We start from the raw sequence: 25,096 nt of genomic DNA, 5'->3' as shown, positions 1-25,096 counted from the left end.
AAGGTCCATCAAATGGACACCAAGAGTGCATTTATCAATAGTTAATTGCAGGAACAATTGTATAGAACACAACCTCCCTTATTCAAGGTTGCTCGTAAAGAACACCAGGTTTGTAGATGAGTGAAAGCACTTAATGGCCTGAAACAACAAGCTCCTTGGGCTTGGTATATATAGATTGATAAGTACCTTGACGATCAAGGTTTTAGAGTCTTAATTTCAATTTGTATGTCAAAACTATTGGTGGTGATATTTTTGTACTTATCGTCTATGTCGATGATTAGATCATTACTGGTAGTTCAACACTTTGCAAATCAAACAGAGTTTGTGTTAATCTTTTGACATGTTAGATCTGGGACTTCTACATTATTGCTTTGGTGTTGAGGTTTGGTAGGTAGATGATAGTAGCTTTATCTCTCAATCGAAGTATTCTAGGATTTTGCTAGAAAAATTTTGGATGCAAGGTTGCAAACTGGCATCCACGCCTATGGAGCAAGGGCTGAACTTGTCAGTCAAATCAGATTCACCTATGGTTGATGAATTGATGTATAGGTAATTAGTAGGAAATCTCATCCATCTCACTGCTACTAGATTTGACCTTTGTTTTGCTGTGAGCTACATCTCTGACTTCATGTTAGCCCCTAGAGCTTAACACTGGGTTGTAGTGAAGCATGTGCTGAAAAATGTGAAAGGCACTTCTGACCTAGGCATTCTTTATGGAAAAAGCAAAGATCCTAGAATCATTGCTTTCATATAATTAGACCAAATAGGTTTTGATGATAGACAAAAAGTCTACATTTGGGTATATTGAGAACAAGTGTAGTCACGTGGACTAGCAAGAAATAGAAGGTGGTAGCTCTTTCCTTTATTGAAGCATAATACCAGGGAATTGTTAAAGCAACTTGTGAGGTAGTTTGGCTTTGAAGGATGTTTTTTGACATGCACATGTCTTAAGCAAGTCCTTTACCTCTACTTTGTGACAATCACAGGGTGCTTGAAATTGCGAAAAATCCTGTCTTTCATGAGTGGACCAAGCATATGAAGATCCATTGTTATTACATCCACAAGCTTGTAGAAGATGGGTTTGTATAGTTGCAGTATGTTTAACTAGGGACCAAATTGTAGACATTCTCACCAAATCTTTAGACCTAGACAAATTTATAATGTTTAAGAGACAACCTGGCATAGTTGACAGATTGACCGTCAATGGAGGGTATTAGAATAATATTTGCATTTATTATAAATTAGTGGTCAATAATTTATTTTTAGGTAGATTAGATTTGTTTCTAATTTCGTCTTAAGTGGTGGTTGATTCTTTCTTTAGGAAACATCATTGATGTAATTGCATATATCTGTACATTTCATTCTTTCAATAGTTTAAGCAATTACCAATGTGTAACAATAATGGAGTATTTATGGATATAAAAGAATATCTAAATGACAAAAAGAGGGTAGCACAAATCATACAATGAAAGAGTTAGTTTTGTGGCTTAATAGACTATGGAAGCGTGAGGAATAAAGTAGTCATGGTGCTATAGAAGAAAGTATTTTGTGAGGTATTGCAAAGTTTTGTGATCATTAATGGCATTGCAATGCAACACAGTGTAATTTTTTTATAAGTTTATTTTCATAAATAAATAAATAGGTCTTACAAATTTTAATATAGTTTAGTCTACACACTTAACCCTTAATATTAAATAATCTTGCTCGTAGGATTGGGTTAAATTCAGAACTTTTTATCTTGGAGGTTGATTTTGACAAAAATCTTGTTAGTTGTGTAAAATTGTATTCGTAACTGTTTGGCAAAAGGGTTTTGTTTTGGCTTTTATATCTTGTAAGACAATTGTTTTTCTTTAAAGAGAACTTATGAAGTCCTCTGTCTAAACCCTAAGCTAGTAATTTTTGTATATGGGTGCATTCTTGATAGAGCCCAAAACATTCACAACTGATTGTAATGCATATTCCCATTAAAATTAGTATTGGGATAGGCATTATAAGATCCATCAACGTGCTTAAAGCAATAGTTTGTGGTCCACAATGCCATTGGACTCATTTTGCAAAGACAATTTTATAGGAGGCTGAAGGACCACAAGAGGTTAGAGGAAAATTCGAATGCTAGGTCAATGTTTGAGTACAAATCCCAAGTGAAAAATATTATAAAGTTGAAGATAAAGATGATGCAAACCCTACTTCTGCTACACAAGATAGAAAAAAGTTTTAAGTAAGACTCAAACCGATTAAAGACCAAGATGTGTGCTAAGTGGAGGCCCATGCCACATTTCTTGTGGATATGCGAGCTTGCCCCTATTCACAAAATGAAGCAAAGTCCAGTAAGGCCTACTCTAGCTAATCATATTTGCTAGTTGTGCGTGTCTGTCATTACAAGGTGCTGTGGACAATTTTATGTCCCTATTGACAATTTGAAAGATAAGAAACTGATTTGTTTGTGTTCTTATGTCTACGGAGGCTATTTCTTGTTGTGGACAGTTATGTACATCCTTGTTTGTATCATTGACGGAAGATAGCTAAGTATGTTGCTGTTCTTGGTTGAGATTTCAAATAGTTTTATCCCATCAAGGAGGTGTATTATGCTCATTCTCGCCACTGATTGTAAATATGTGGAGTTGTGTATGTCTTAATCCAAAAGTGAAAACTATCTTCTCAAAGCCTGAGAACTATTATGTAATAAGAGGGGAGAATGCTAGGAATTTGTGTTATTGCATCATAATTTATAGGTTACAATAAATGGGGTATTTGTAATTAGATTATATTAAAAATAGAGAGATTGATTATGTTAGATAAGTTTAATTTATTAAGCCCATTATGATGAGCTTGGTTCATTGGGTTTTTATAACTTATTGTTGCATAGTATGTTGTTGGGTGATTTGTCATGGTATCACAGATTTTTAGTAATTTGTTCATGTTAAATAGACTTGGAGTTTGTCGGGAAAGAACTGAATCATCAACAATTGTTGTATTGTATAAATTGTCCACTACATTAATATTATCCTCTTGCATGCATTTGAATGGAAAATCTATCAATGCCAAATCACTTTAATATCATACCAAATCACTTTAACATCATAAAACATTAAGCAAATATCTTTACAACATACCATGCTACACAATTCTACTACAAAATTTTCCAGCTTTTTGGTTTGATTACATTTATCTAAACCTCTCTTGGCAGAGCTTGTTTTGCAAGTTTTGGATTGTACTTGGAACAAATTTCTTTGGATTCTGAGGGAGTTCCCTTTGTCGCAGGCATTGCTTTGTCACAGGTCATTTGGCTTCTTGTTGCCCCCGCCTTAGGGTCCCACAATCCACATCTTGGTGGAATATTTTGATTGGACTCTTTTTACAATTGATGTGTCATTCTTTGATTCTAAGGTTCTTAAGTCTCCTATTGTTGGTGGGAAGGTGGCCCCTCCTCGACCTATGGTTCTGTGCTGGGCTTGTTTTGACTTCTTCCCCTCTTCTGGAATGTGGTGTTGGTGTGTACCCTTGACATGCTGTTGTGGTTTCTACTTGACGTTTGGTCTCCATGATTGGGCATTTCTCTCCTCACTCTTTGTTCCAAGGTTGTAAATTTGAGAAGGTTTCCCCTGCCCTTCTCGATTTTGTCGATTTTGATGCTGGTTTTTCATGGACTGTGGTTCAGACAAGGATGAAAGGTCTTCCAAAACTTGGTTCTCAAACCTGAGTCAAGGTTTTTTTTCCCTTCTTGTTCCAGGTTGTTATTGTGTGGTCCTTTTATGGCAGCTTTACTGCAGCTGTGCTGTCTGGCTGGTTTTTGTTTACCAGCTTTATTGTAATGATTAGAGCCCTTTCAAAAGCCTCTTAATTAATCAAAAACATTCAGAAAACAAAAACTTATACAAAAGTTTTCCCTAAGGAAATTTTGTAACTGTTGACATTATATGACCAAACAATATTAACATTTGAACCGGAACTAGAAAGTTTATGAACAAGTCCAAAGGAAATTTGATAACCATTGCTGTTTGAAGTTTTGATAATGCTCTCTTCGTGCTTTTCCTTCTTGATGTTAATTCACTTGCTTTTAATGATTTATATAAGCAATTTATTGATTGAAAGTCTTTTCTTAAATGTTAGTTCAATTCTATTCATGTGTATGGAAAATTAGCAAGGACGAAACATTGTGCAGTTACTTGTCAGTTGTTGCTCAAAAGATACGATGAACATCAGTCATGACCATAGTGTTTAAATTCGGCAAAGAATCAGAAAGCTGTTCCGTGATTCATACTAGGTGGAAAAATATGGTAAATCAGCAATAAAAGAAACAATGTACAAAAATGTATTCAATGAATTTTATTTGAAAATGTCAGTTGATTTTCTGTTCTTTTCACAGACTCGGTTGAATTTGATTGATGAGTCTTGTGATTATTGGCTATTAGACTTGGTCGAGTTTCCAGTCTCATTGAGCTTGGCTCATACTCATGAGTCATAGCTGTGATTTCTCATTGAAACTTGCCCAGTCTCAAGACTGTTCTTATGATGCAACTTCAAGTGTAAAGGATAAAATATAGGAACAATACTGTGGTATTTTTTTATTTGAAACATATGAGGTTGTACTGACTCAAATTTGAAAAAGAATAGAACATCAATTAGAAACTTTGCTTGCAGATGATATCCTTTCCAACTAGTAATAACTATTTGTGACTGGAATTCGGTAATTTAAATCTCCCAATCAGAGCAATGGGCAGTGAGGATCACATCTCTGTTGTCTGTGCATGATCCAAAAATTAGAATTAGAACACACATACAATGTTATTTATTAGACAGTTAGCACAGGAAGTGTTGATCATTCTTCATGGCATTGTTACCATTATATGACATGATAGTGTTTTTCTTTGATTCATCCAGGTTGATGGTTTTTCTGGTTGTCAGTACAAAAGTTTTTCAACAATGAAGGAAGCACAGGATTATGTTGCACAAGGAAGAGGAGATTCTCAGGCTGTATATGGAAAACAGGTGTAATTCTTATCATATGAGTAGGGAAAAATGGGGTGTTCAAAATTTGGATGTCAAACTCTAACATAGAATTGTAAGTAGCGGAATAACTCAAGCATGAACTTGAACTTCATTTATTTGGCGTTCTTCATGCTTTGAGGATACGTTTGAGCTTATTTTTTTTGGCATTATTTTTGAAATACATTCAGCTTGTTTTAAATTCTTGTGCTTTTTTTTCCTCTGGCCATTTAATTTCATTTATTTAATAGTCACATTACTATTTTATATGCATGTCAGGGTGTCAAATGATTATATTAGGGTATTTTCAAGTAGTTTTGCTAGTTATACCTGGAGCTTAGGGGCCCTGGTGCAATCTTCTTTTACTCATAGGTTGCCCATTGAACTCTGTGAACAAAATTCATCATAGAGATTTACATGATATATTCATCTAATAAAGTAGCAACCAACTCTTATCCTAGCACAGATACCTTTTGCTTTGGAATAATTCTAGCTTCATCATCCATCAGTTGTAAGTAGCATGAGAAATTGTTTTAGCTGCTTGCTCATTACTTCTCATAATGTTAATTCTGATCCCGTCGACCAAAACCCAAACACAAGGATGTAAGAACTTTTAAGCCAATGAAATCACGCTAGCCGAATACTGAGCCAAGAACCTAACATGAGGATGCGGGGATTCTTGAGCCAATGCAATCAGGCTAGCCAAAAACTTAGGACATAAATACGAACTCTTGGATTCTCTACAAGATTTATTTTTTGGTAAAACACTGATATATATAAGCCTAAGGGAATATACATACATGTGTGCATAAGTATATACACACGTGTGTGTGTACACACACACACATCTACAGATACACACTTGTATTTATGCGTGTACTATTCATGTTTTTTTTTTTTAACATGAACTCCGAGTGCTCATAACTGAACATCATGAGCAACTTCAAATGCTGCCATGATTGGTTCATAAAAGGAAGTCGAGTTTTTGTCAAAAAATCCCAGTCACTCTGAAATTCATTCGTTTAAGTTGATTACATTTCTATTTAAAACTAGCAAAGCAATAGCAATGAGGCCTAGGATGCCCCTTCCGAATGAGCAGGTCGAGGAGTTTTTCTAAACCCTTCTTTTTTGTGAACAAAGACATCATAATTTGTGGTCAAATCTGTGATCTTATTTTGTTTGTGCTTTACTAGACCTTGGTTTCACTCTGTGTTATGGGGTTTAAAAAGTGCTCTAGTAACACTGATTTGAGTCTAAATGTTTTACCTTGGATGAAATAAACAAGACTTTATTAAATGGGAACTAAATTATAAATAATGCAATCAAGGATTTAATGAGCTAAAATTTCATACCTAAGTCAATGCAAAGCCAAGGAGAAAATATGTGGCCCATGAACTACATGGATAATATTTGCACATAGAAAAAATTCGGAAAACTTCATGTAATTGAGAAAACTTATGTAAAGTGCAGAAGGAAAACATTTTTTTTTTGTAAAATAAATAATCATTCCAAGCTGATTGTGTAGATGTGAGGTTTTGATATGCAGGGATATGAAGTCATTTTTTTTCATTAAAATATTTTTTATAGAAACAAAGCAGTCTAGATAAAAATGGACAGGCAAAATGACTTCACAAAATCAGTAGATCTTTTAGCTTGTATAAATGTTATCCTAGTGTTTTAGTTCGTTGTTTTCTATTTCAATTACCTTATTATTTTTCATCTCTAGATGCATTACTTGATTTGAATTTGTTATCTGGTTGTTGACTTTGGTATGTGATGTTGGTATTGGTTGGTTGATTGTCATTTCGATATTTATTAGTTTTTCTTTATCAGTAGTTTGTGGTACCCTTGAAGTAGATTAAGCTATCCGAATTCCTTGCCTAAGATTTGATATCCATGTGTGCATCATACATTATCTACCCTGCACCTGAAAACAGGTCGGGAGGTAGTGACTTCTTTACCATTTGGGTTCCCCCACAGATTGGCACTGATACTGGATCTTCCATTGATGCAGTTGTACCATTCTTATTTGTATCTCATGGAGACTTCTATTTAGTTGATGTATCTATGTAGTCATGTATCTTGTCCCTTGAGATTCTATTTAGTTGATGTATCTATGTATTCTTGTACTTGTATCGTGGGATTCTACGAGATAATGTATTCTATTGTATTGTACTTGTATTGTTATTACATACCTTGTGACATGTGCAATGGATGTTGAGTATTGAATCTATTTCATTGTATTAGTTGTACCCATGTATTTACTTATGAGATTATGTATCTGTAATTCATTTATGACATTGTACTCCAGATTAAATTTAATTAATAAAACTTTGATTCATGTTTCTCAACGAGAAATGGAAACTACAATTGCATTGCTTATGTGTATTTGATGTGTATGAGTTATACTGCTTCCGCATTGTTAACATGATGATGTATACGCTTTTAAGAAAAAATAATTCTCATAAAGCGAAAAATTAATGTTTTTAGGGTGCCTAATCCATTTTTCTCAATGCATTGCTGGCACATGTGATTCAACCTGTTGTTCTTGGTGAGTATTGTCCAACTCCAAACATTGCCAAAAGAAATTCGCCAAGTTTTGTAAAAAGATCACCAAAAATCTTAGCGAATTTAAGTTGTAAATGTTCGTAAGGGGTGAATCTTGGTGAGCACTCTATGACTTGTAGAGTTGGCGAACTATGCTTTCAACCATAATATAAAGGTATTGTATCATGTTCTTTCCATCTTTAAATTGTCGTAAATGATATATGTACTATAATCATGCCTCCTAAAACATAATAGGCAGCTATTTTTCTATCCAAAACAACTAGTTTGCACAACATACTGATCCTTAATAGGATGAAATGTATGCACACTATAATGGTTTAACCTACTCATCAGAAGATTGGTAACAGTCAGATAAAAATGGAATAAAATGCGGTGCAGGTCTGCAATGAAGTATGGATGCCCTAGAACTTGTAAAACCATGGTTGGAACATGGGCTGAATACCCTAAATTTCTAAGATGTTTGAAAACAAACCTCCTAAGATTTGGCACAGCAATTTGCAAGCTAGAAATATTTGAAATAATGCTAATTTACTAATGTAGGGTAGTTTTCATGGAAAATCTACCAAAGTACTTTCCATAATATGCATGAATGCGATCTTTGAGTAGAATCACCACAGGTAGATATGAGGGTTGGATATGAAGTGCTTTAAGAAATGAAAACGAGTGTATCTGACATCCATCTCTGCAGCATGTCTTTTTGGACTGCTTTCAAGAATGCATGATGAGGGTGTGTAATATGAAGTTCTATAGTGGTACTAAGAAGTAGTAATCTCACTCTTGAATAGCTTTTTTGAAGTTGTCTTCCACAAAAAATGATTTTAAAATTTCATGTCTCACTATTGCTGTTGAATTTGTTGATTTTGTTATCATTTCATTTTGGATCAATGGTATCTAAAAAGATTAAATTTTTTCCTGCATCTATATAGTTCTTTTGGTTGTTAGATTAGGAATGTAATGAACACATGTGCATTAGGGTTTATTGAGGAATGCCAAGGCTTGACCCTAATAATTATTTGAAGAATGATGCTTAGAGATTGATAATATAAGGAATTTTGAGGCATGTCACAATGATTCAGTGAGGATTATCTCTGATAGTTATCTTATTGGATGGCATGGACCAACATAGAGTTGAGGCATTTCCTTGGTAAGGTTTAATGAAACCCATATGACTAGTGGGGCCTTCATTTGGCTGTCAACTATGAGATAACAATTGTTTGATATTTGACTTTTCTGTGGACTGATGAATGCATTATCTTGTACTGGGTGCTAATTTTGACTAATGAATATTGTCAACTGTCAATGAATCCACTTGAACTTAAGTTTCTCAGAAGGATGATATTGTGTGGATGGTTTTAACTAATCAAAAGCAATGGTTTTGACTAGTAATAATATGGTTCATGCATGGTAATTACTTTTTGAGACAATGATTAGCACAGTTTACATCATTTGTAGTAATATTGGTAAGAAATTATGAACAATTTGGAATGATTTTTCTTGTAATTTTTTCTCATTTTCTGTCTTATGGATCTTCTTTTCCACTTCTGAAGAGCTTTCTATTCTCATGCAGGATGTTGCTGCTTCTCGTAGTTATCAAAATTCATCAAATGTGAAGCCAGAAACTTCCTTACCAAAAACCCAGATTGCAACCAAGAAACAGGTGCACTTTACATAATACGACAGTAGGCCATAATCAATTGACAGGCAAAAGAGTTTAAATTGAAACTTAAGTAAAAGAGTCATTCAAGGTCTTAATTGAGATTTTTTTGAACATTTCAAATGACTTGGTCTCAATGAAATTTGATTTTTGAAATTTTCTCTTCCAACATTCCATTCACCTTAGTTTTTCTGTAGATACCATTCTGTTTGATTTGTGGAGATCATGGAGGAAAGAATCTGAATTATTTTTGTCCAAAAGAAGTCAGTGTGACTAAAAAATACAACCAACTTTGGTATTTATAAGAAATAGCTCCCATAGAATGTCTTCCTGAACAAATAACAGTGTTTAAAATTAAAATCTAAGACGAAAATAGACTTACAAGAAAATCTTACATCATAAATAAATAAACCTAGGTGATTAGCATGTGGCCAAAAACCACCCCCCTTTAAGAATGTGAGAAGCATAAAGCCTGTAGGTGAAGATGAATGGAGTTAACAGCACATTTTCAGGAGCACAAAGGTGTGACTGTTATAACAACCAGGACAATAATGCAGCTAGAAGTATTAAGGAAATTGGTGATACACTAATGTGGTCTTGGCAATGAACCTTTGGCTTGGTCCATTGGGAAGAAATGGATACTTAATGCCAAACGTGGTGTCTAACATTGGTCAACAATCTAGGGGCAGCATTTATGTTACATTAACTTTAAATGTTTTCTCTCATTAAATCCTCAACACTTAGTATTCCCATCATTAATTATTCATTGGGAAGCTGCGGGCCATTTTTCACAAATCTAGGATGTTTTTAAGCATACCAGTAATATGAAAACAATAAAAGTACTTCTAGAATGCCTCCCAAGGCAAGGGGAAAGGTTTGGATGACTTTTTACTTTTAGATATGAAAATCATCATTTATTGATCAAATTCAGCAATGATGAGGTAAGCAACAAGTTTTCTGATGAGATGAAAAGTGAATTTGAAATGTCTATGATTGGTGAGATGAAGTACTTTTTGGGACTGGAGATAACTCAAACAAAAGATGGCATCCTTATATCTTAAACTAACAGTGTGTGGCAATCAAGGAAGCATTGGACACTTTATGCCCAATGTTGGGTCTAACACTGTCAAAGAATCTAACAATCTAGGAGCAGTGTTTATGTTAACAGTTTGTGGCAATCTAGAATGTTAATTGTTCTGCAGTGTTAGGCCTAGCATGTGGCATACAGTTTTTATTGCGTTTTCTATGGAACCAGCCTAAAGCTCATTGCTAAAACTGTGATTATTAGAGGAGACAGATCTATTTCTTATGCCAAGAAATGATGGCTGGTTTGGTTTCTAAAAGTTGTAATGGCATTTTCTCAAGGAGTTCTGATGAAGTTTCTTATCATCTGCATGTCTCTTGGAATAACCTTTTGAATATTGAGAAACTTCCTATCAGTTCTTTTCCTCAAATACATTAGTTGTGAAGAGCTTAAGTATCCAAAGAAATACACCAATAGATTTGTAAATCATTTTTTGCACAAATATTCGGGAATTTTTTGAGTAAAATATTTTATTACAAAGACTGAAAGAAATACTATTAAGAAGAGAACCTAATGTTGCAAACATGAATTTGTGTTGTTGATGTCAAAGTTGTTTCCATTGATGTCAACTCTGGTTCAAAAGATAAGTTCATTGGTGTTCCTATGTGTTCCGGAACAGTGCATATAGACTATTGGAGGTGACTGCATATAGTATATTCGGATATCCTAGGTCTATTATGGAATGTTGGAGATGTAATCAGGTGTTCATAGCAAGAAATTGGTCAAAGGGTGACTGTTCCGGTGAATAGTCTGTCAGACAGAGTTCAATATTTTGGTCTGCATCATGGCACACTGAATCATATCATCCTGTGGTTGGAGTACGATGCTGGTAGATTCAAAAGGATGTCAAATCTCAAATTTCACATTCCTATTCTGTTTGCAGCTAAGTTAATGATGTTCATAGTTTTGGCCTAAAAAAGAATATGTATTAGTTTGTAGGCATGCTTTGCATTTCTTTACCTTTATTTGTTTTGGTTTTGCGGCTCTCTAGCATTGGTTTGTTGGTATCATGTGATGCTATGTTGAGCATCCATTGCTGTTGTGGAGGTCCACACTACATCTTGGGTTTGTTTGGCTGACGTCCATTAAATAGTTCTATATTTTTGTGCTGACTTGAGTTATTTTGGTCTGTGCAGTAGTGTGTAGAGTTGAAGGCAATGGTTTGGAATTAAATGGAAGGTGTGCTAACATGGTGCAATGCTTCACACATCTTGTTTTCCTTCTTCATGTATTGGAGAATGAACTGGGAGCTGATTGCCTTACTTCTTTCTAATTAGGTCGGCCTAATTATTATTTTGTGTTGCGGATGATATATAAAGGATGAGATCTTTTGGAGAGTGTATGAAGCGAATGTGACTGTGTATGGTGTGCTATGAAATTGTGAAGGTGTGAATGTGTAGACAAGCAATGATGAAGTCAGATTTCAATGTATAGAACTATGGACTTTAAACAAAATTTATGAGAATGCGCTTCTTTTCAGATCAAGAATATTAATTCATTGCAATCATTCCTATTGTATCTTTGCTCTGAAGAAGTGATTTTCAGTGTTTTGCAAGACCTTGTATCCTGCAAGTTCAAATTAGTAGCAGTGAGCTTCCTTGTCCTTAGACCTAAAACTCTGTAATCATTGTTCATACAGTGGTTGTGATTTTTCACCTGGTTATTCCTACTTTGGGTTTTTCATGTAAAAATCTTCTTGTTCTTGTGTGTTACTCTTTTTGTTTCAGTTATTTACTTCTGCACATGTGTCAATTGAATGAATGGTTAAGTTTTAATGCACGGCGATTCACCGTCCTCTCAGCATTTGGATACCAAAAGAAGGTTCCTGAAGAAACAATCTGATAGCTAAGGTAGATTGGGGATTTGGACACGATGTTTGAATTTGAGGAAAATTTGGATGCTACAGATTTGCAAGAATAGGATATTGATGCAATAGTGGATTTTGAAGGAGAATTAAATCTTGCTCTTGCTCATATGGATGAATATAAAAAAAATGACAGAAAGCATAAGAATGCATTACCCATTTGAAGAAGCAGATTGAATAAGGAAAGAAGACTACCTACAATCCTGAAACACAACTAAAAATCAAATCAAATGAATTCATCAAGCTTGAAGAAGTTTCCATGTTGAGAAAGGAATTAAAAGAATCAAAACAACAAATTGAGTTCATAGACTGCACTAAAGCTTGAAGAAGAAATTATGATGTTGAGAAAAGAGCTAAAACACGCAAAAGAATAAGGAACCAAGAACTTGAAATTAAAGGCGGTAGAATTTTCTTGATGAGATACTTTCTGTTTAGGGTACCCACTAAGGATAAATGTAATCTTGGATTTGACATATGAAAGATTCCCAATTCCGGTGACCGTAGAAATTACCTTTTGTTTCAACATCTGAATCTGTGACTAGCGTTTGTTACCACTGAATGATCTTTAGCTGAATTCTTATTTCTTATTTCTTTTCCTTGTTTTTTCATTTTTTTTGGGTTTTTCAGGAATAAAATAATTGCATAACAAATAGGAAATTAATAGCACTTAAGAAATGTAAACACATGCTACAAATTTTATCATTACTGAATTTTGAAATAGTACATACCCGAACCAACTAGCAACCTGATATATTAACTTCAATGAGATCACTTCCAATATACAATACTGTCTTAAACAGGGATGAACACCAGCTACAAGGAGATTCAACCCTAAAGAAATTGCTGCAATGAACTGTCCAATGCCAAAGGGAAGCTATGGCATCCATTGATGAAGAAAAGACCTTCTCCAACCCCCATGTGAGTTGCTGCAATGAAATGCCTGTTGCCAAAAGCTGGCCGCCCAGTTGCAAGTGCACGACTCCACTTAAATGATAATGCTAAGATAAATCGACCACCTCCTTTGTCAATCTGAATGCAATGAAATACAACTCCAATCACCAAGACCTGCTGAGGTTTGCATCCCAACAGTCCAGACTTGAGGGTTTCATCCAAAGCCACAAAATCGCCCTTCCAGAGCAATTTCACAATTCATAGGTTTCAAAATGCCGAAGATAATGAGCAATGAGGTCTTCATCTCCTTATAACTCCTCCCAAGTGCAAATCGAACCCTAAATGAGAACACTTTGCACTTTATAATAAAAATAACATTTTCCCAAATAAAGGCATCCAGGCTACAGGAAAAATATCACTTTATTAAAGTGTCATAACTCATAGGGCCAAAAAGTCTCCGGATAGTGAAAATAGTTTATAATAATTCAAGACCTTTCCAACGAGCTATAACACAAGGGCACATCTGATCAAACAAAGCCATATTCCCTTTATTACTCCGAAATGGCTATATAAATAGCCTTATTATAAATTATTTAAATGCTAACTTAGGAAATATTTAAATATATTAAAATATTCCCCTTTTTGCCTCTGAAAGCCCAAACCAACCAAATAAATGTGAAACTAACCATGTCACTTGTCTATGACTGATATTAGACAAGATGGGTCTATTGGTAGTCCCTTACCTATAATCTAGGGATGCTCCTAGAAACTAGGGAACACACCCTGTCATCCTGAAACTGAAACCATTGAATGTTCTCGTGGAACCTCACATCTGGAAACTACCACATCCTCCTAAAATGTAGGGATACCCCCTAAAATCAAGAAAATGCACCCAACTGGCTCCCAACTGCCTATAAAGTCAAGCCTAGTCACTGATTATCCTATATGAGTCTCTATCGAAAACTGCTAGCCTATGAGACCCCCATGATAGGCTAACTCACATAATTTTGCTAGTTAGACTAAAGAGGGGACATGACAACATAGGAGAAAGTTCTAAGACTCCAAGGGAAAGGAAAAGGTCAAGAATGAATTCAAGAAGGACAGCGAAGATCGAAAGGGTTTTACACCATTTCGGGAGGAGAACTTTAAGAACCTTGCCTCTGCTCAAACTAGGTGCTCTTCATCTTTCAATTGTGAATCTTTCTCGTGCAACAAGTTTGGACATAGAGCTATTAAATGTAGAAGTCATATCAAATCTCAACCATTTAATTGCCAATCTTATGCTTGCAATAAGTTTGGCTACAAGACAAACGAATGTAAGAGTAGAGTGATGAAAAATGGATTTGTGAGTACAAACAATGGTAGAATTGTTCAACCTTTCAAGCAATATTGCTATACATTACAAAAATATAGGCACAAGTCTATTGAGTGCAAATCTATTGCCAAAAGGAATAAAGCTTTTGTTAGGAATAAAAATGCACAACACACAATAGGGGGGTGGGGGTGAATCGATTGTGACCGAATTGAAACTTTAAACCATCTGTTACATATCAGATCTGAAAACTCAAATGCAATGTAAAGCAAAATAACACCATAACACAACATTTTTTTTGAATGGAAACTCGGCTAGGGGAAAAACAACAATCGGGATCAAACCTACTAGATAATGTACCTACTAGATAATGTACTAGCACGTATTAAACCCTTTTAAAGGTATATGGGGAATGCACAGGTATTCATGCACTCATCTGGAGCTCATTGCTCCATTACAAAAAGGGCAACAACCTTGATTGAACCACAACTCGATAGACAACAAGGGAAACAACCCAATGAGTGAACAACAATTCACTATGGACAACAATCCATTGAGATGAATCGATGGAAAGCATCAACTACACCCATACAGGTCCTTTGAAGTACATTATTAGATTCCACTCATACTCGTTCTCCATCAACTTTGATCCAAGCATGCATCATTAACTTCACATCATATCATCCTCTCACATATTCACATCCGAATTCACAAATGAATTCACTCTCTTATACAAGTCTCAATCACTTATTAGGTCAGGTAAATATGAGAACCTAATAACAAAATCAATTATATCAACCAATGCGATCCATAAGTGTTGGCTATAACACATAACAATATCAAATAAAAATCTATCATCCAATAGCTCATAGTAATCCAAATAACACGTTTCCTGAGTTGTCTAAGAAATAAGTTTCCATTCACTGTCAAACAAGCTAACTGACTTCCGAGTCACCAATCCTCAAACAAATTTGTAGTCAGACATAATTTTTTGTCTCCATGAAGTATCTTGAATCACAAACCAAAATTCTGCTCTAATGGAACTCTTAAAACATAAAACCAAACCACTGTCTGAAGTAGCTCTCAATAAATACCGTTAGTAACCAGTCTTTAGCAAATCTCCTATTACTTCTGCGAATCAACTCAAAAACACATGTGATGACAAATATAACATGTATACTCACCAAACATTGCCCTATAATGTTTGCAAATTGTGTCTTCACCATATCTCTCTCTGCACTGATCAACAATAAGAGCACAATTTGATAGACATATATGTTGACATCAATGACAAACATTACCAACAACAATTCCAAACATTACCAACAACAATTCCAAATAGGAATCTCAATCAATATCCCAACAATGTCCCTAACAATCTCCCCCTTTGGCATTGATGCAAACATATGATGTGAAAAACCTTCAATGCACGGAGTAATCTATCTTTCCCTCCTATAACTCTTCCTTTAGGTCTCTCTCTACTTTGATTACTCTGTTTTCCCCATAACTCTTTCTCCCTCTTTGACATCAATGGCAAAGGTCCAACACTTCCTTTGCATAGCTCTTCTTAACAACTTAACTACTCAACTACTCTTGCTTAGGAGCATCTCCCAAAACATCAAGTCCAGATGTAGGATAAGTCAATCAAGACCACTAGACTAATGCCATCTTGCATCAATTAATTATGAAATGGAGGGGCCATCTCCCCAAGCATACCTCTGAGATAGTCAAATGCATTCTTTAGTAAGGGCTTTGTAAAGATGCAGCAATTTTTTCCTTAGTAACCACACGCTCCAGCTTGACTTCTTTCTCATTCATCTTCTCTCTCAAGAAATGAGACTTGATAAATATGCTTTGTCCTTGAATGTAACATACTGGTCTTTGAAATATTAATGGCACTTGAATTGTCACAATGGATGGTAATTAGTTCAGCATAGAGAACTTTGACATCCTTCATTATTTGCTTCACCCAAATAACTTGTGTACAGTTAATAGAAGCAACAATATATTCAGTTTGGCAATAGGTTGTGAAATACAATCTTGCTTTTTACTTAACCAAGAAACTAACCTTCTTCCCAAGAAGAATGCTCCTCCACTAATGCTTTTTCTGTCATCAATATTACCTGCCCAATCTGCATCAATATATGCATGAAGTGTAAAATCATCAGCTATTTCATACCATAATCAATAATCTATTGTTCCTTTCAAGTATCTGAATATTCTTTTCACAACAGCAACATGTGATCAATTTGAGTAATTTGCAAACCAAGAAATATTTCCATCTCTAACAATCTTTCCTCTTGTCATAACTCCATGATTCTTATCACCGATAATCTGATCTTCAGTATTTAAGTGTTACATACCTCGGATTCTTAATGGCATGAAATTCATCAATTTCATTTCCATTGTCAATCTCTTCAACCAAACCCTCTTGATCGCTATTTTGATTCTGATTTTGCTCATTTGTAATCTGTAATGGACTATCATCATGATTATTGCACAATCTCTCATGTATCTGAAAACTTTCATCAACTTTCACATTAGAACTCTTAACAAATTCCTTTAATCTGACTATAGCATTGGTTGGCTTTGCTCTTAGTAGAGTAACCAAGAAATATTCCCTCATCACTTGTAGGATCAAACTTTCCTATTGCATCACCTCTGTTAATGCAACATTTGCAACAACTTCTCCTCAATACATCTGATTACTTTTCCTTCCAACATCATGGTCCTTGCAGTGTTAAGGATTGTCTTGTTCCTTAGCTCTGCTATCTCATTTTGCTGAGAGGTTCTAGAGGGAAGACATTTGTCTCCTTATTTGATGCTCTTCACAATATGCATTGAATTCTCCAGATGTAAGTTCTCCACCACGATCTGACCTCAAACATTTCAGCTTCAATTCAGATTCAGTCTCAACTTTGGCTTTAAATATCCTAAATTTATCAAAAGCTTGTGAGTTTTCCTTAAAAAATGCAACCCACATCATTTTAGAATAATCATCAATGAATAGAATGAAATATCTCTCAGCATACCGAGTCCTTGTCTTACTTGGACCCCATAGATTTGTATGAACCAAATCTAAAATCCTTGTAGAAATAGATGACTTGTTCTTGAAAGTAGTTCTTGTTTGTTTCCCAAGGGTGCATTCCTTGCATAAGGTATTAGTAGTCTTCATCAACTTTTGTAGATCTCTCACAACTTTAGTAGTACTGATCTAAACAATGTTATCAAAATTTACATGACAAAATCTCTTATGCCATATCCAATTCTCATCAATCTTCCCAACTAAACATCTATTCTGTATTGAATTCAAATGAAATACATTACCTCTGGTCTTTTTTCTAGATGCGATCTCAATTCTAGAATCATTTGTAATAGCACAATGTTATCCTTAAATTGTAGATTGTAACCTTTGTCAGCCAACTTCCCAACACTCGAAAGATTATGGTTTAGTCCATCAAATAAAACATCAGCAATATTATTCTTACCATCGAGAGTAATTGAACCTATTCCTTTGATCAAGCAAGGATTGTTGTCACTGAATCTAACAACACCGATATCATACTTATCAAGCTTCACAAACTTATTCACATCTGTTATATGATATGAACATCCACTCTCTATTATCTATTTATCCTTTTTCTCAATTTTGGTAACTAGGGCATTTTCTTCAATCATAGCGGTTTCATCTTTAATAGAAATAAAAGCAATTTCTTCCTCACTCTTTTCAAGTTCATCATCAGTAGCACCTTCACTAGAAACATAATAATATTCTTCTAATATCTAGGCTCTAGCTTCCTCAGTCATTGTTTAGGAACTCTCCATGGACATTTAGATGCAAAATGACCAATCTTATTACATGCAAAACATTTCAAAAGCAATTTTCCTTTATACTTACCTTAATCCTTCAGTATCCTCTTTGCAATCATAGCTTCCAATTATTCTAGCTTTCATTCCTCTTCCTCAATTTCTTCCCATTCCTTAGCACATCTACCAAATCTTGTAGAACTAGTAGAACATGTGGAAGTATCATAATCAATCTTATTCTTTCCTTAGAAATGGTAGCTATAAATGTCAATTCTATTTTAGGTAAAGTATCTCCAAGTTTATTCACTTCAAAAGCACACAACTAAACAACCAATGTTTCTCTTGTTACATCTTGAATTGTTCTGATCTCCTCAATAGCAACAACCTTGATGTCATAGAAAGATGGTAAGGATATGAGAATCTTTGACACAATTTCTTCTTTGGTAACAGTTCCTCCAACAACTCTAATTTCACAAAATACTTCTATTATCTTTTGCACATATGTCTTGATTGTCTCATCTTCTCTCATCCTCATAGATTCCAACTTTCTTTTTAGATTCTGTAACCTCGCTTGTTGTACAAGCTTGGCACCTTCATAGAGTGATCGTAGTTTTATCCAAATTTCATAAGCAGTCTCATGTTCCATCACATCAATATATTCGATATTAGCTAGGGCACTGAGTAAGGCTTCCTTAGCAATCATATTGCAATAAAGTTTCTTCATTTGTGCTTCCTTTGCATTCTCAAGATTTGGAATCTAGTAGGGATCCTTTGTAATATTCCAATGCTCTATACCCACGCAAATCAAGTGTAATCATGCTTCCTTTCAACAGTGCATTGTTAGTTCCATCAAACTTCAAACTTTCCTTCCTAAAGGCCATTGCACAAATACCAATTGTCAGGAATAACAATGCAAAACACGCAACTTGGAGGTGGGTGTGTGTGATGTCCCTATCTCAAATAGGATTGAATAATAAATCACAATAATAAATAATTAAATAAATGAACATTTGAAAAATAATAATATAATATGGTAGGGTATGATATAGTATATTATTAATATAATAATATATTATTATATCAATAATATATTATTGATATAATTATATTATCAATCCAATAATATTTAAACAATAGTGATAATAATAATTTTTTATTTACATTATATACTATAAATTAATAAATATAATTAATTATCAATACTAATAATATAATAACATAGATCAACTATATTTTATTAAAATATAAATTCTTTTAGAAAATCAAAAAAATTCTATAAATTAATAAGGCAAAAACTGGATTCATGGTGCTATTCTTTTCCCAATCCACATAGGAATCCAAACCAGCATTTATGTAAAGAGTAGTGTAACACCAATACTGTGATACATAAGGACAATGAGACAAGTTTTTGGGACAGGGCGACAATGGGTCTCATTTTTTGGGTCGGTAGGGTGACAGCGAGAAAGGGAGGATAGAGTAGGAAGGGGTGTTGTATAGTATACATATAGAGCGAGAAATGCTGGTTATGAAATGATGTTTTAGTATAACATACCAAATTAAAATACCTGAACATAGCGAAATCGCAACATGAATTAAAGCCATTGAACATTCAACATAGTAACATATTCCATACCCAATAGTAACATTCAAAATTCAAATTTCAAATAGAAATTCAAGTACCACTCCCACCGGTGGCACGGTTGTGGATTTGCAGAGGTGGGGGACTTGGGTACCTAAGTACCCGGTGTGGGGATGTATAGGGGACGAGTATTTTGAGGTTTGGGAGGGGGGTGTGAGTCCCCGTGTTTCACTGATAAATAGTGATTAATATTGAAGGCATTGACGAGAATGGTGTGCTTTTGTCAATCAAATTGACATGGGCAAATTCTTCAATGGGAATCGATGTGGGGAAGGATCATCATCAATAGCCACTAAATTATGAAACGACATTGATAACAAATAGAATATTATTACTGATGCTAAGTACCCCATCAACAGGCACAAGAAATAAGACACGTCTGATATATATATATATATATATATATATATTATCGGAGGGGAGGATAGCATAGAGTAGACAGAGAGAATGGAATTAAACAGCGATTCAGCATCAATTAATAGATAGGAATACAGATATAAATAGAAATCAGAAAGACAAAATTGTGGGCAGCGTCGATGATAGAAATATGCATGATCAATATGTAAAAGGATCCCTGCACACGCAATAGCTGCAGAAGATATAAACAAGAACAATCAATGAAGTCAAACAAAGGGGCATCTAATCCCTAAGGCAGGTACTAGTTAGAGACAAAAATAATAATCAACGAAACATATTCAGCACTACAGACAGTGAATCAACTAAGAACATATCCTACCAATTAGGGAGCACAGTCAGAAAGGAATCAGCAATATAGCATCAGGAGTGCAGTGAACAAGAATAATATCTAAAAAACATATTAGACATCCTTATAGGAGGGAATATTTCTTAGTTATTTGCATATAGGAAAAGGGTATAAAAGAGGTACAAGTCAACAAGAGATAAAAGATAAACACTGGATATACAAACTCAGGTGTATAAAAGATATCTGCAAATATACAAATCCAAAAATATAAAAAGTAAATATAGAAATTCAGTATATAAAGATTAGGAAGCGGTACTATAAATTCTAAATCTTGATTCTAGTCAAATAATTTCATAACTTAAAGAGATGCAATAGAATATTACACTTGGTCACAACAACATTTTTGGTCTGATCTGAACAAACACCATAACAACATTTCTGAATGCATTAGGCATTCAACTCATGCAGTTGTACATTGCTATCTATCCCTTTTTAGTTGCAGGACAAATGATCAAATGAATATTGTTAATTTGATAACATAGCCTATATACATTTTTTTATCTAAATCGTTAGAAGTTATACAACAGATAAGATTATTTTAAATACAAAATTGTCGCTCATATTGATTGCTCTATTAAACCCTTAGTACGAGATTATATCACCGAAGATTAGGCCCTCAGATATTTCAAATTAGTTTAAAGATCAATTGATTAATTTATTTACAAATTTGGATAGAAAAGAGTCTTTTGCAATTGAATCTGTCGCCAACACCCAAGATCGAACAAGGGATATTACAATGGTATCAGAGCATAATCCTGCCATCCTGTGAGTAGTGACTTATGCAAACTTATGAGAGAACAAGGAAAGACATGATGGATGATTTAGCTAATGAGAGGAGATCCTATATGGAGCAAACAAACTAAACATTGATAAGCCAAATGGAAAAGTCAAATCAAGTCCTCCTCCAAGTTTTAACAAATATGGGAAATTCAATTAATGATTTGAAAGCTCATCCTACCCATGCAAGAGACACTAGCTCAAACCACTCATAAAATAATAATGTATCTTCTAGGCTGGGATAACTCAACTCCCATTCCTACCCAGAGGAGAGATACCAAGAGAAGAAGGAATAGAACAACAATGACTAGAACTGAAGACATTGCAAGAGCTTATGCATCTCTAGAATCTCACTTTTGAGAAGTTGTATCATTTAGGGAATTTTATGAAGATGAGCGAAGGGAGACACCGAAAAGGCATGTAAACAAAGAGGTCAAACTCAAAGTCAACAAAGTGACACTTCCAAATTTTGATGGATCGGAGAAAATTACAGCACACACATGGTTACAGAAATTGAATACCTTCATCACTTTGAGCCCTATGATAGAAGAAGGCACACTTCAGTTTGCAATACTCCATTTGGAAGGAGTAGTACATGAGTGGTTACGTCGTGGGATTATTTCCTTGGGGCACTAAGAAGTAAACTCCTATGTAGAGTTTTATCGAAGACTCATTAATAGATTTGATGATATGGACTCTGAATGGTATTTCCAAGAGCTAACTCAGCTTAAACAAACCAAAACGATGGAAGAATTCACCTCCAAATTCCAAGGGTTATCAATTATGGTTCTAGACCTTTCCCAAAAGAGACTCATGCATATGTTGATAGGACTTGAAGACTCCACCAAAAACTTAGTAAAACCCCTTGAACCTCAAAACTTAGAAGAAGCCATCATGAAGGCAAAGAAAGTTGATTCTAGTAATGCTAGGGAAAGACCTAATATTGTTCTGACCATGACATAACATGAGTATGAAGGGTCAAGGAAATCAGATAAAGGATAGACATGCTACTTTTGAAAAGAACTATGGAGTATTAGGCATCAATGCCAAGGCAAGGATGCTCTCAAGCAAAAGGAGGAGATAATGAAGAGAGGCTTATCTCTCACGTGCAAAGAACCATGGGCATCAAGACATACGTGTGGCAAAAGGAACCAAGTCCATAGAATGGAAGCAAGATTTGACAAGGAAATAGAAGAGTTGCATAAGAAAACAAGACATGATACAAGAGATCTCAATAGCATCCAATCACAAAATGAAGGTGAAAGGCGATGGAGTTTTGAAGAAGTCCAACCCTAGCTGTGACAATGATGCATAAATTTTTGAATCGAATCAGCAACCAATTCTAGAGAAGAAGGGAAATAAAATGGAATTATAAATAATGAATTTATTCACTCCAAATTACTTAGAAATTATCCATACCTATTCTATCAAAATCAACAAGTAAGAGATGTGAGTAAGTAAACAACCGTTTGTGTAATTAGAGAATGGGAATTTGTAATGAAACAAGCAACTAAAAAAACATATTAATGAAACTCAAAATCTTCTTAAATTCCTTGTATGAAACTAAAGAAAGATTATACATTTCTAGAAGCTTGGACAGAGATGAAGTCTCTACATGAAATTATAAAAAATGGATAATCTTAAAGGGATATCTAGATAAACCTGGGATGAGTTCAAGTCTCTCCTAAGGGTTGAATAGAGATGGATAATCCTAAAGGGATATCCATAGAGGCCTAGGATGAGATAAACTCTCTTCTAAGGATTAAATACAGAGGGATTGGGAAGGGATAAAGCCTCTTGCGAGGATAATAGAGATGGGTAGTCCTAAAGGGATATCCATAGAGGCCTTAGGGTGAGATAAAGTCTCTCCTGAGGATTATAGAGATGGATATGTCCTAAAGGGATATCCATAGAGGCTTGGGACAAGATAAAGTCTCTTCTAAGGACCATAGATATGGATATATCCAATATATCCTAAAGGGATATCCATAAAAGCTCTGGAAAGAGATAAAGTCTCTCCCATAGATCATAAGGATTATTCACCGAGACTCGTCATGGAGCAAGGAACAGAAAGAACTACAACACATAAAGATATGTTCTTTCTGAATTATTCTTAGTGCATAAATGAAAGTTGTAACCTCAAGTTGAAATCTGCATTTCAAGTTAATTGGATTGAATACAAAAGTTGCATAATCAACTCCACTCATACCAAATGTTCACATTGCTTGGGAACAAGCAATTTTGGTAAGGGCGAACTGTGATGTCCCTATCTGAAACAGGATTGAATAATAAATCACAATAATAAATAAATGAAAATAATAATAATAATGTAATATTGTAGGATAATGATATAGTATATTATTGATATAATAATATATATTATCAATACAATAATATTTAAACAATAGTGATAATAAATATATATTATTGACAATATATAACTAGATTAATATAATAATATAAATATAAATATAAATTAATAAATATACTTAATTATCAATGCTAATAATATAATAACACAGATCAACTATATTTTATTAAAATATAAATTCTTTTAGAAAATCAAACAAATTCTATTAATTAATAAGGCAAACATTGGATTCACAGTGCCATTCTTTTCCCAGTGCACCTAGGATTCCAAACCAGCATTCATGAAAAGAGTGATTAATATTGAAGGGGGTCAATGGGAATGGTGTGTTTTTGACAGTCAAATCGGTATGGGCAAATTCTTCAATGGCAATCGATGTGGGGATGGATAATCATCAGCAATCACTAAATTATGAGATGACATTGATAACAAATAGAATATTATTACTGATGCTAAGTACCCCATCAACGGGCACAAGATATAAGACACGTCTTATACATTAAATGTATATATATTATATCCAACGCAGGGCTTTATCGGAGGCATATCCAGGAAGGCCAGCATAAAGAAGACAGAGAGAATAGAATTAAACAGTAATTCAGCATCAATTAATAGATAGGAATACAGATATTAACAGAAATCAGAAAGAATAAATTCTGGGCAGCATCACTGATAGAAATATGCATGATCCGTATGTACTAGAATTTCTGTATACACAATATCTGCAGAATATATAATCAAGAACAATCAATGAAGTCAAACAAGGGGCATCAAATCCCAAAGGTGGGTGCTAGCTAGAGACAAAAATAATAATCAACAAATCATATTGAGTACTACAGACAGTGAATCGACTATAAATATATCTTACCAAATGGGGAGCACAGTCAGAAAGGAATCAGTGTTATAGTATCGGGAGTAAAGTCAACAGGAATAATATTCAACAAACATATTAGACATCCTTATAGGAGGGAATATTTTTTACTTATTCACATATAAGAAAAGGATATAAAAGAGGTACAAGGAAACAAGAGATAAAAGATAAACACCAGATTTACAAACTCTGGCGTGTAAAAGATATCTGCAAATATACAAATCCAAAAATATAAAAAGTAAATATAGAAACTCAGTACACAAAGATTAGGAAGGGGTACTATAAATTCTTAATCTTGCAGATTCTAGTCAAACAATTTCATAACTTAAAGAGCTACAAAAGAATATTATGGTCACAACAACATCATTGGTCTGATCTGAACAAACACTGTAACAGCATTTGTAAATGCATTAGGCATTCAACTCATACATTTGTGGTGTCAAACAATTTCATAACTTAAAGAGCTACAAAAGAATATTACACTTGGTCACAACAACATCATTGGTCTGATC

General features: G+C 34.4%; 1 protein-coding gene across 1 annotated transcript in view; it reads left to right on the top strand.

The window, feature by feature from the left end:
• LOC149548482 (uncharacterized) overlaps positions 1 to 25,096 on the top strand; it is a 147,897-nt gene that overhangs the window by 52,977 nt on the left and 69,824 nt on the right. Inside the window, exons 2-3 of the mRNA XM_089792538.1 lie at positions 4,882 to 4,989; positions 9,122 to 9,211. Coding sequence (XP_089648664.1) covers positions 4,882 to 4,989; positions 9,122 to 9,211 — 198 coding nt within the window. The remainder of the gene's footprint in view (positions 1 to 4,881; positions 4,990 to 9,121; positions 9,212 to 25,096) is intronic.

The sequence above is a fragment of the Cupressus sempervirens genome, chromosome 7 (assembly GCF_028749045.1).
Source record: "Cupressus sempervirens isolate cs-2001-9-10 chromosome 7, ASM2874904v1, whole genome shotgun sequence".
Lineage (NCBI taxonomy): Eukaryota > Viridiplantae > Streptophyta > Pinopsida > Cupressales > Cupressaceae > Cupressus > Cupressus sempervirens.
Note: the sequence above shows the minus strand (reverse complement) of the source record. Positions and strands in the feature narration are given on the sequence as shown.